Source organism: Plectropomus leopardus, chromosome 4 (assembly GCF_008729295.1).
Source record: "Plectropomus leopardus isolate mb chromosome 4, YSFRI_Pleo_2.0, whole genome shotgun sequence".
Lineage (NCBI taxonomy): Eukaryota > Metazoa > Chordata > Actinopteri > Perciformes > Serranidae > Plectropomus > Plectropomus leopardus.
Window position 1 is genome coordinate 3,437,250 of NC_056466.1, and position 12,641 is coordinate 3,449,890.

At 37.3% G+C, this 12,641-nt stretch overlaps 2 protein-coding genes across 2 annotated transcripts; both read right to left on the reverse strand.

Moving 5' to 3' along the window:
• Window positions 1-1,263: 1,263 nt before the first annotated feature.
• Window positions 1,264-4,117, reverse strand: LOC121941590 (kallikrein-6-like). Its single transcript, XM_042484416.1, has 6 exons — window positions 4,081-4,117; window positions 2,658-2,835; window positions 2,278-2,472; window positions 1,970-2,022; window positions 1,517-1,632; window positions 1,264-1,416 (listed from the first exon to the last, which is right to left on the reverse strand). The coding sequence occupies exons 1-6, from the start codon at window positions 4,115-4,117 to the stop codon at window positions 1,264-1,266; spliced, it is 732 nt and encodes a 243-aa protein (XP_042340350.1).
• Window positions 4,118-6,357: 2,240 nt separating this feature from the next.
• On the reverse strand, window positions 6,358-9,520 carry LOC121941553 (thrombin-like enzyme elegaxobin-1). The gene is made up of 6 exons (XM_042484377.1): window positions 9,481-9,520; window positions 7,989-8,163; window positions 7,608-7,784; window positions 7,356-7,417; window positions 6,652-6,815; window positions 6,358-6,510 (listed from the first exon to the last, which is right to left on the reverse strand). The coding sequence occupies exons 1-6, from the start codon at window positions 9,518-9,520 to the stop codon at window positions 6,358-6,360; spliced, it is 771 nt and encodes a 256-aa protein (XP_042340311.1).
• Window positions 9,521-12,641: the final 3,121 nt, after the last annotated feature.

Here is a 12,641-nt window from a genome sequence, read left to right on the forward strand (position 1 = left end):
AACCAGATTATCCTTGAATTGATGATTACAGAGAACTTGCGCCTGACAGCTCAGATTAGGATCAATAGGGACACTCTTGACTTTACAAGGCATTAATGTGTTCTGCCATTTCAAGCTTCCCCTCAAATGTGCAGTCTGGTTGAATACTTAAAAAAAGTGCTCTGCAATCACAAAGACAGATTAACATTTTTTCAACATGATATTCACAATAGGACTGCACGACACCCAGTGTCACTATGATCATCTTAAAAACTACAGTTGTGAAAAAGAAGGAAATTTACTTTTTTTTCTTCTGAAAAATCTTGCTTACCCTAATCTTGGGCATCATTTCTTTTTCAAATTCGTAGGACTTCAGAGCAGGCGTTTTGACTTGGCATGGCAGAAAAAGCACAGGTGGAGCTAATATTAATGATGGCTCTGTTCCAGCAGTTTCAAGCTGTGTTCAACAGATCAAAATCTCTGCTGTGGAGAAGGTACAGTTTATCACTCCACACTTACACCCTGTCGTTTGAAAACCACTGAATGCATTAATTAACTTAACATGAAAATTGATTATTTTTGCATTTTTTTTTATGTTGCAAGCCTGTAAGTCTGCATTTTGGACTTTATTGCTAAATACATTAAGTGTTATATAAATAATCACCAATTGAACAAGTAAGGGATTAAAGTTGGATGTTAGTTTACAACAATAATATCTTAAATTTGTTTTCATGATGGAAAAAACCCCAATAGCATATATTGTGATGCATAAAAGAAAACAGCTGAAAATTAAACTAACCGAACCCCATTAAAAGTTAGGAACAAGGCTTCCTTCATTTACAACTATCCAGAATAAGTTTGTGGGGTAAATCCCAGATTTTGGATTTTAATGTACAATATTGTTCACCTGGATTTTAGAAAAAAAATAAATGCTAACGTAGATTTCTTATTTAACTAGATGCACTTTGTTATCAAATTGAATTTTTCATTTTTAACCATTTAAAACCTAAGCAAATTCGCTTGATTTCTCTCATAAACAATAGGAATTGGAAATGAGCAACAGAAGTGGAAATGACCCAAAAATGAGTACGAAAAGAGTAAGAAAAAAAAATTACCTGAATTTAGTTAAAAAAAATACTAATAATAATCCAAGAAAAAAACAGGCAAACAAGACTTGGAATGAGCAAGAAATTAATAAAAAGTACAAAAAAAACTCAAAAAGTTTCTCATTGAGCATTCATTATGAAAGAGCCTCTGCAGTTAACCGCATCATTTTTTTCCCGCTTAGGTAATAGTTTGGTTGATCCATGTTGCGTATTCTGGATTGCAGAGGTCCATGAATGCAGCTGCCTTCCTACACACACGGTCAGGATCCCCAAGAAAAGAAATGACGCCGTAAATTTTATCTTTGTACACCACTCCTCCACCAGAATCTCCCTGTGAGAGAAATAAATATTAAAATGTGTCCCTTATCTTAAAACTTTAATGAAGAAAATGAGAGTACATATTAAAGAGCATGTCAACTCACATAACATACGTCCACTGTAGGTGATTTTCCACAGAACCAGTGTTGATACACCTTGACGCGATAGACCTTTGGGAAAAGTGTCTGCAGAGTATTTTGGAGATCTTCACAGTCGACAACTTCAGTGTCTGCACAGTGGAGAGTAGGTGATTGACCAGGTCCTCAAGAAAAGTAAAAGAACAACAAAAAGTTCATAAGTAGTACATAGTACATAAATACATCTCAACTTATCTGAATAATTTTTAATAAACAAAGTATTTCTAAATAAACAAAAAATAAACATTTTGTTTATATATATATATTCATCCTCATGCAGGACGGCGTCAAATAAATAAATAAGTCTGTCTCAGCACAGAGGCAGGTGTATGTTTCACAAAACATACACCTGCAAAACTGAGACAACCTGTGAATCTACAGTAAAATTAACAAAAAAAAGTATGATTAAATTATCAGAAATAATCTCACTCCTTTCATCATTAGGACCCCCAGTAGTGGCAGCGTGACCTGCGATCTCAACCCTAAAAAATACACCAACAACAAAGAATGAAGTGGTTTGGTTGTTTCAATATTAGCATTTAATGCAAGTATTCATGCTGCTACACTATTACTATAATTAGAAAGAGCATGCTAGGTGAGTAAATGCTCTCGCAAGAGGTAGGTCTTCAAGCAATTTTTTAAAAATAGAAAGATTCTCCTGACTGAATTGAATATTCCCCCAAAAAATACTTCACAGATTTAAAAATAAAATCTAAATTGGAAAGGTCAGAACTCACATTTTAGGTTGATATTCACAGTCTGGAAGAGCTACAGGTTGACTGTCAGAGGGGCTGGGAAGCTGCAGCAGCATGAGATCGTGGGATCTTGTGCGACTGTTGTCGTCTTTGTCTGTATAGATCACAGGTTCTGCTGTTATTTCCACTTCTTGTGCTGGACTCCCTGGATGCACTGGTAAATTTGCAAACATAGTCCTGCACATGGGAAGAGGTCAAAGATGAATATTGCGTGATAAAGTACATCTAATCAATCATCAAATTCCAGCTCCTCATCTGTTTCGTATATACTTCTCTTCAAGAACACAATTCATTTATGTTAATCTGATTATACCCTGCACTACTCTGGATGTTGTTATAGATCCTGCATGTTGTTTGCTCACCTTCCCGGCTTCAAACAGTGAGCAGCAGTCAAAATCCATCGGTCACTGATCAGAGAGCCACCACACAAAGAGGAAGATCCACCAGCAGTGACTCTGAGTTTGACATGGAACGGACGCTCACATGGTTCACCTCTGATGATTCTCGTCTGCAGATCTGCCCCTTTGCTCACTGAGACACCTGAAAGAGGAAATCCTCCACCAGATGTGTTAAGAGTCACTACCTCTTTGTCAGTATAGGTTTTGATTTATTGCTCAGAGTTGGATTTCAACTGTACTAGAAGGAAGTATCACACTTACTAGAGCTTTGTGCTTTGAACTTTATAGACCTTGACCTTTGACCAGCAGAACAGGTTTTGTAGGCTACTTGCTGTTCTTTGTTTTTGTGTCGCTTTTTTTTTTTTTTTTTTTACCTGCCCAGGGACAACAGACACAATTATTTAGCTGCTAGCTAACTGTGGTGCAATTGTGCACTGTCCCTGTAAAAAATAAAATAAAATAAAATAAAATAAAATAAAATAAAATAAAGGGGCAGTACGGTGGCTTTGTGGTTAGCACTGTTGCCTCACAGCAAGAGGGTCCCCGGTTGGAATGGGGTTCGGTCCGGGCGGGGGCCCTTCTGTGTGGAGTTTGCATGTTCTGTGGGTTCTCTCTGGGGTCTCCGGCTTCCTCCCACAGTCCAAAGACATGCAGCTCAGGTTAATTGGTGACTCTAAATTGCCCTTAGGTGTGACTGTGAGTGTGTATGGTTGTTCGTCTATATGTGTCGGCCCTGCGATAGTCTGGCTGGGATTGGCTCCAGCCCCCCGCAACCCTTACGAGGACAAGCGGTTACAGAAAATGACTGACTGACTGAAAATAAAATAAAATAAAATAAAATAAAATAAAATAATTACAATTCGATCAGGAACCCACACCTTAAGGCCAAGGGACTGAGTCATTGATTGGTTAAAACAAACAAAGTGAAATTTGGGGAATAAGTGACAACTCAAAATGAAATGATTAATGGCACATCCCTTAAACAACCTTTCTAATTTTGGGCTTTGAGGAAGGTATAAAGTATTTTCATGTCAAAAGTTTTGCATGTGAAGTCGCCATTGATATCTGAAGCCACCAAATTAGTCTGACTCAAGTCCAATCATGTAACTTAAGCACACACATGTCCTCCCAAACCTCGTAGACAAATACTCTAGGTTGTCCTGATGCAGTATAATATATGCAGTAACTTTCATATTAACGCACCATCCATTGGCATTGGCACACGCTGATAGTACCAGGGTAAGTAGAGTGAGAGGTGCAATACTGACGTAATAGGTTATCTAGACATTTAAAAAATGCAACATAATACAAAAACAGTAACATATGGTATCATTAGAGCACTAAAAGTGCAAACCACTATGTAGATGTTAAATATTTGAAAACTCACCAACGCACAGCAAAGGGAGAAGCATCAGATGAGACATTGGTGCCATTCACCATCTGATGACTGCCTCTCTGAAACAACAGCAGCAGCTACCAATCACCTCGTAAAGGCTTATGGACACAAGCCTATTGGCTGCAAACCTTTACACATTTATGCAAAGTTTGGATCGCTTATCAACAGTTCCTGCCCTTAACCTCCATAAAGTAACGGCAGTAAAATTATACTGTTATGAAAATGCTCTTGTGAGTTTTTGCACTAAATACTTTCTTCTTAAATGTGGTTTAAGAATAAATTAAATTTAAGTTGACCCTAAATCATGGTGCAGTCACAGTCTGGTCTTAGTGTATGTTATTGTATGTCTATATCGACTAGCTCATTGCCATTCAGTTACTGATGATATCAGGACAGCATTGTTGCAGAAGCGTAGCACCTACTCTTCTATGCCCCCTTAATCAACGCATTGGATCCGTCAGCACTGTTGCCCTTGTTTAGCTCTGTTTGTGGAGATGGCACTTGCTCTCATATGGGTACAGATTCCCTTTAGAGAGCTTGTGCTGCTTTGACTCTTCATCCTGACATACAGATTGAACATAAAGATTTCACCAAGTTGAACATGCGGTCACCCTCATGGCATAAGTGAGAAGGGGACGAAATATTCAAAACGCGAGAGCATGATGTTGCATGTAATTTACACAAATGGCCCTGAACCCTACACTGTTCACTCTACATGGTGTTTAACACCTTCAAGGCTTAAGTCAAATAAAATGTCCTTGACTTGTCGAATCAATCTGTATATCCTTGTCACTGTAGCATAAAGTAAAAGTTCACCAATCTCATCTACATGCACTTTGTGAACATGAACTTTTAAGACCACATCAACAAGGTATTATCTGGTGGGTGCAGCAGTAAGCGGCACTATGTGTCTGGAGCTTCGAGAATAAAAGTGAACTAAATTATTATATGTAATAACACTGCGATTCAGTTCGGTAGCAGGTGACATCCAGTCATTTGGCAGCATATCATAACATTGTAACTGGTTCTGTCCAGCTGGTTTGCGGCTGATGCTGCCTTGGGGTGTATCATACAGTGAAAGGTTGGTTTTGGCGTCAGGATCTTTTGCCAAAATTACTGCAAAAGCAACAGTATTTAGCAAGTTCAGAACGAGAACAGGCTGCTATTTCTTAAGGGGATGACAGCTGCTGCAGGCAGCAATGGTGAGAGTGAATGAACGACACAATCATTCTGTGAAGAGATTCTTACAGCAATTCTGCAATAAAAAACACCTTTTTAAACTTATTAGCTGATGAAGTTTTTGTTAAGAGTCAATGGGAAGACCGTTTTCAAGGCAAACAAGTCTGTGTTTGATGCAATTAATTGTAATCTCATATTGTATTGCTTTTTTTAATCACGATGAATAAAGATTGAACAGCCTATATGTTAACTGCTTCCCTTCTTTACACCACAACTTCTAATCTGCAAAGTCAGGACAAAGAGTTGAAAACTGCCTTTGAAATGTAAACAAGCTTACAGTGTAATCAGATTATCATCAATAAGTCACATAGTACAAAATGAATAGATATGATATTATCTAGACACGTACAACCTCGTTTACAATATCTGTATTATTCCCATTCTCGTGAACACAATCTCTCAAGAAACCCTTTGAGGGAATATATTTTCAAATTCAGCATAAGTGTCCACTTATTTTCGAGTATGTATAGTAGTAGAGTATCTACTATACAGTATATATATTAGCCTTAACTTAATAAGAAACACGACTCCAAATGACAAACAACGAGTCTGTTAAATGCTGAGTCATCTTCATTTTATTTGAGCTCACACAATCTTGTAGTAAACAGTCATATTTGTCATCGTTAGTACTTTTTTAGCAGACTGCTGTACTGTACTAACAGGAAAAATACATTAAATTTATGCAAGTGAAATGTACAATAGTGCTTTTCCAAATTTCAATTTGTAAAAACAGTAGTTAGTGTTTTTCTTTTTAGAAAAAATATAACTTTTTAATTGTTTTGACAGCAAGAATATGTAAACTAACATTTAACAAATGCTACCTTGAAACTACAATTATGCTGCATAATCACAATTATTGTTTGCCTAAAATGGCTTTACAAATAATAGTTAAACATTTAAATAAAACTTATCAGTTATAAATGTAACAACTGTAAATTCAGAGTAACTCAACAGTTTTCTTTTTTTTCAGTTTTTACACATGAAATGTTAAATCACAGGACATTTCACAGTTAACCACATGAGACAAAGTTACTGTCTCCTTATAACAGTATTGATCCACTCCATATACGCACAGACATCCATAAAGCCAACTGGTGCTCGAAAGTAATACTTTGGGTCACCGGAGAATGAATGGACACCGTAGATTTGGTCATTATACACCACTCCTCCACCAGAGTCACCCTGTAAGAGAGACATTGTTTGTCACAGATATTTTACGTCATTTGTTGAAATACTTCACGTGTTGTATTACATTGGTGAAAGATTGCAATGACTGTTTAAAAAAAAAAGAGAGATATAAGATCGGAGGCCACTTCAACTTACTTTGCCTAAGTCCACATTTTCCTTGAAGGCACAGAACCAGTGTTGATACAGTTTGTCTGGGCGTGGGCCTTTAATCAGCTCTCTGAGATTCTTACAGTCGACAACCGTGGTCTCTAAACATTGGAGGTCGTCTGATTCAATATGTTCCATGCCGGAAAAATAATCTGTAATTTGACAGAATTTTTCCTGTTTACATTACAGACTTTTTTCCTGCACTTTTCAAATACATGAAAATAACAGTAAAATCAAAACTTAAAACTGGATTAACACATTCATATAAAATAACGAACAATTATGAATAATCATAAATGTTTGATTTTTGTTCAACTCAAATTTTGTAAATACAATCTTTTATAACCTGAAACTCATATTTAACTGCGGAAATGGAGAGCACCTAAAATGAAGAAAATTAAAGTGGAGTCTGACTACTTATACTTTAAAAAAACTATTCAAACATCTTTTCTTTAGTATAAAACAGCATCTTGGTTATCTGCTTAGTTAGAAAGATGTGACAAAAATGGTTTGGCTTTTAAGGAAAATATATAGAAATATTTTTTAAAAAAAATATGTATAGAGAGAATTTAATGAGCAAATAAAAATGTATATCTATGTGTCACCAATGTTACCAAACATACAGACAAAAACAGGAACAAATGTAACAAATGTCAATAATCATTATCATGACTAAACAAGGTTCATCTCACCTTTGTCATTGTTGAGGCCTGGGTCTATGGGTCCGTGACCTGCAATCTCAACTGTTGCACCTCTGAAATACAATAAAAAGACAAACATGTTCTTTGTTCAGTTTTCTTTTAAAACGTGTGATCGATTAACAGAAACTACATTCACAATGAATGACTTTACATTTTGAAAAAGATTCCAAAGGAATAACACATTTTATGGTCCCTCAACAATAGCACTTTTAGATTTAACAGAGGAGAAAGGTCACAACTTACACACTGGGACGACTTTGGCAGCTAGGAAGTGTTACGGGGGTAATGTCAGTGGGATTGGGTAGCTGCAGCAGCATGATGTCATGCTGCCTGCCCTGGCTGTCGGTGTAGATCTCAAATGTTGAGATTTTCACTTCTGTTGTCTGACCTGAATGCACACCTAAAACTGCTGTCATATGCCTATAAACAAGAATAAGTTAAAGCACAACATCAGTGAATTACTATGAATGCATCATAATGTAATATTATTGCCCAGTGATTACTAAACATGAACATTAGCAGAGTTTGGAGTTTGGTGATGCCATAGTTTTGATTCAGGACTTGCAGAATAAGCTCATGAGTAAGAAAAATGCAGGTTCTGAGGTAAAGATTGTTACGTCTCACCCTTCCCGGCAGTGAGCTGCAGTAAGAATCCACTTGTTACTGATTAGAGATCCACCACATAATAAATCATCGTCTTCATTTATTATTTTGACATGGTAGCGCCGCCGATTGTCGTTACACGTTTCACCCCCAATGATTCTCTTCTGCAGATCCATTGCTGAGCTCACTGTAACACCTGAAACACAGAAGTCCTTCTGTAAATTAGAGATAACAACTTTTTCACTCTGAGTTAATATACGGGGTGAACTGTGCAGAAAGAGTGTTTCAATGGAAGCTAAGTATTACAGTGTTTTTTTTTCCAATTGTTAACACATTTCTCTTCACTGGGTTCACTTTTGCAGAACTGTTTTAGACAGTACCTACTCTTCACTGCAGCTCTGCAATAACAATTGATTTCACATCCAAAATAACCTAATGCAACACTAAGAACTTCAACTTCTGTGTCAGAATACCGACATCTGTGTCCCGACAGCCACACTTTGTTACATAATGACCTGAAACAGCAGTAATAACAGGTCGCTTTACATAAATATCACTATGGTCACTGAAATACATTTTATTTACTTATTTAGTATAAAGCAAAATTTCATTCAAACACAAAGAAAACGCTCTTCTTTATTGCATGAGTTCCTCTGTGGAGCTGAGGAATACAGAGTAAGGTGAAGGGTTTCAGTATGATGTATGTATTAATGGACACATTCTGAATTATAGTACAGATAGATATGAGGCTGTGATGAGAAACATGACGTGACAAGGATTTCCTCAGAGGAAACTTATTGTTGCCTGGGACTTTGGAAGGAAATCATTTTTAAACTTAAGTTTGGAACCTGAAAAACCTCTCATATAATAAGCCATGATTGCCACAGCCTTTAATGCACCCAGCAGCAATAACTAATACTGATCCCACCCTGTTTCCAAGAGCCCAACAGGTGTGCTAAGGGAGCCTGCACACGAGTGTGCGTTTGGCACGTTCCTGATGCAATTAGCTGGTTGCAAAACTTCAATCTGGCCACTGCGTCTGCATCCAGACCAAACTGGAGGCACATCAACCTAAACTTCTAAATGGCATCTATAGGAAAAAGAAGGGAGTGATTTAGGAACATACAAAACAACCGTAATGGCTGAAATGCATATCCGAGAAGTGTCTTCAGTTAGAGGCCACTTCACAAATCTAACTGGTCTGAAGTTAAGCTGTCAGAATATAAATGAGCACCAGAATAAGAGATCACATTGCACAGCCTTCTTGTGCATTTTGGGATTGATTTTAAACTGACATGGCTTACTTTTAAAATTCTGAATGGACCCAGAATACATAATCAATATCTGGACCCCCTTAAGATCTGATTATGGTAAAAGTGACAAGGAAAAAGAGAGTGAGAGGTGTAATAACAGCATGTCTTATGGAATAACTCAAATCAAATACATTAAATGTTACTTCAAGCCTTATAAAATACTTAAAGTAAAGACGTGTAAGCAATAGTTAACTACTCACCAACCCACAGCAGAAGGAGAAGACGTGTTATGCCACCCATCTCGTTCGATGACCGCCCTCCTGATGCTACAGCGGTGCCTTTTTAAATCTGTTACGCTGTCCTGCTGGCCTCTGAGCCACCAATCACCATGAAGGTTTATTATCTCAATCCTACTGGGTACAAAGGTCTGCAGTTTTGCAAAATTTTGATTACTTATCAAGTGTGAGGGAAATGACTCTGAGGTACAAAGAGAAAAGAAAAGAAAAAAAACAAAACTGTCACCTAAGTTGCTTTTTTTCATCAGCAGGCAGAGAAGCCCAATATGGACTCATGTATCATTGTGCATGAACACAGATTAAAAGTGTAACATCAAACATCAAAACATTAGTAAAAGTTGGAGTTTAGTTTTAAATTTGATTTAAAGAATTTCTTTAAAGCAGTAAAAATGTTACTGTGTATTTTTACTGCAGGCCCAAGCCATCCTACTATCCTTGCCTAAACCTAACCAGTCCAACCAGTAAAGTCCATAAGGAATAGCCACTCAGCAGCAGGAACTAACAACAGCAGCAGTCAACATCCAACTCAGAGCCAATAATCTCACACCAACAGCAAAACAGTTAAACCTGTGAATAACCACTGAGTAATGTTTGCTATAACGGTTATCACTTTATATGTGTGTGTGTGTGTGTGTGTGTGTTTGTGTGTAGTGTGTGCTTGTGTGTGTGTGTGTGTTGGGAGTTTACTAGTAAAATTTAGGCTTATTGAACCTCAGTTAGACTCGAACAGTGCTCCTCCAATGGAAGACAAGACCTAAATGATTTTTTTTTTTGTTTTTATCACTGGCTCTGGTGTCTTCTGTCCTTGGGGTTCGGAGTATTTTCATATGTAAATGTCCCCTGACTTTAACAGTAATTTTATGTTAGTTACTTAGTAAAATATTTCCTCCTGCCGTTGGCTTATCAAAACGCAGAAGCTCAGATGGGGCAATTTTAGTCTGTTAATTCACATACCATGAGTCAATTTTTACTGGCTTTTTGGTGTGATAGTGTGATAGATTTATTTTTGTTAAGAAACTGATAATTGATCATTTCTTAAAGCAGCAAAATCACTAAAATCAGTTTTAAAACACTTTATAAAATCAGTCATTAAAGAACGGTCATCTAAAACAGTAAAAAGGAGAAGTCATTTATAAATGGATGCTGTAACTATAAAACTCTTTCATGATTATTAATTTTCAAATTCATTGTGGATGAGATTAAAATTGTGAAAGCTGTTAAAATTTTAAGTGCTACGAAAGAGCTTAAAATAGTTAAAAACAAGGTTAAAACGGTTATAAGTATACCTGTCAGATGAGTGTATCTGGGATCTACCTGTTAAGCCTTTAGAGATTGATCGTGATTGATTAGTTATGCCTGCAGAGGCCGGAAGGGGGAGCTCTCGGCCACGATGCGTCATGAAGCTGCCAGAGAGGAAGCATCGTGTCGGAGCATCTTTATTGATATCTCCCCTTTTCAGGTATGAAACGAGCGTTTATGTTCTGTGAGTCGCTCTGTGTGTGCTTTATGAGCATGATGACTGCATTGTGAGCATGTTCAAGGTATTATTTTTATGTTTGAACGCCCAAATGGCATATTGTTAAAACAGTTAGCTTAACTGCGTCCTCCTCGTGGACGCATGCGTGAGACGCACATGGCGTGCATTTGGCTTGTGTTAATGTTTTATAGCATGATGCTGTTCATGTGTTTGTGTGTTTTAATAGTTAATACATCATTTATGAGCTTCACACAGTGACTGTTTCAGAAACAAGGAATTTGACAAAGACGTGACACAAATGTTTAAGATATATTTTGTTTATTTACAATTAATTTAATTTGCAATAATTTAAGTTGATGTTTATTATTTTAAAAGACAGTTTCACAGTCATTTATCTGTGGTGTTTAAGTTAACCTGTTAAAAGGAAAGTATGAGATTTTAAAGTGCTTACCTGTTAAAGGAAAATGTGAAAATATACTTGCCTGTTAAGGCCAGAAGAAATGTGGAACATGGACTGGGAAAATGCATATTTTGTGACATTATAATATTCATGTTTAAAGAAACATTTGTACTTTTGTAAATACTTTTGAAACAAAGTCACATTCTCAACGAAGCTGCCAGAGAGGAAACATTGTGTCCGAGCATCTTTATTGATATCTCCCCTTTTCAGGGTGTAACAATAGCATGTTACATTTTAATAAAGAAAACTTTAGCACACCACACTTACTCCACATGTCAATTTAAATTTCACTATACCACTCAGGGATCTTTTGGTTACTGACATTTAAAATTTGTGGCCACTGTGTTCATTATATCTTGCTAAAAGCTTTCTGTTTGTTATGATATTGTCTTGACTTATATTTCCATGTGATATGTCAGGTTTGTATTGGTGCGATGAGTTTGGATCATGCCAATAGTACACTCTGTACTGTATTAACAGCTGGCAGGACGGGATCATGGATGGCACCAGTGTGATGTTTTGATGATGTGTTATGCATGTGACTCACCACAGGAGTTTAAAAAGCAGCTGTTAGCAGTTAGAAGATAATTCAAAGAAGAAATGACAGGTTCTCATCACAACTCATCACATATTACACCTCCCCTAACTCTGAGCATTTCAAATAGCACCGCTCTGTCAGTGCAGGAGCCTATCCCAGCTGACACTGGGCGAGAGGCGGAGTCCACCCCGGTCACCGGACTATCACAGGGCTGTCACACAAAGACAGACAACCAATCACAGTCATATTCACACCTACGGCCAATTTAATGGTGTTAAACTCATCTTTTATCTGGAGCTTGGTTTGCGTAATTTATGAGCAATATTTATTTATTCCACTTGCAGATTTTGTTTGTTTGCCCTTCCCTTACACTCAAAATGCCGCTGCTTGCAATGTGGGCTTTCGCTCAAATATATCGTTGCTTTCACGGGTTTCCTGGGCTCCAGCTTGAAGTCTGATCCTCGCACTCATTTCCCCTCTGTTCTGTCTTGAATGCTGTCCCCTCAGATCCTTCCTCTGCTCTTTGATTGCTTTTGAGTCACATTCCTGTCAAAATCCCCAATCCAATAGTAGACCAGGTCTGCGGACGTGTTGCTGTACTTCTTAGAGCGTCCCATATGGGTAGTTACTGTTTTACGAGATTCAGCCAC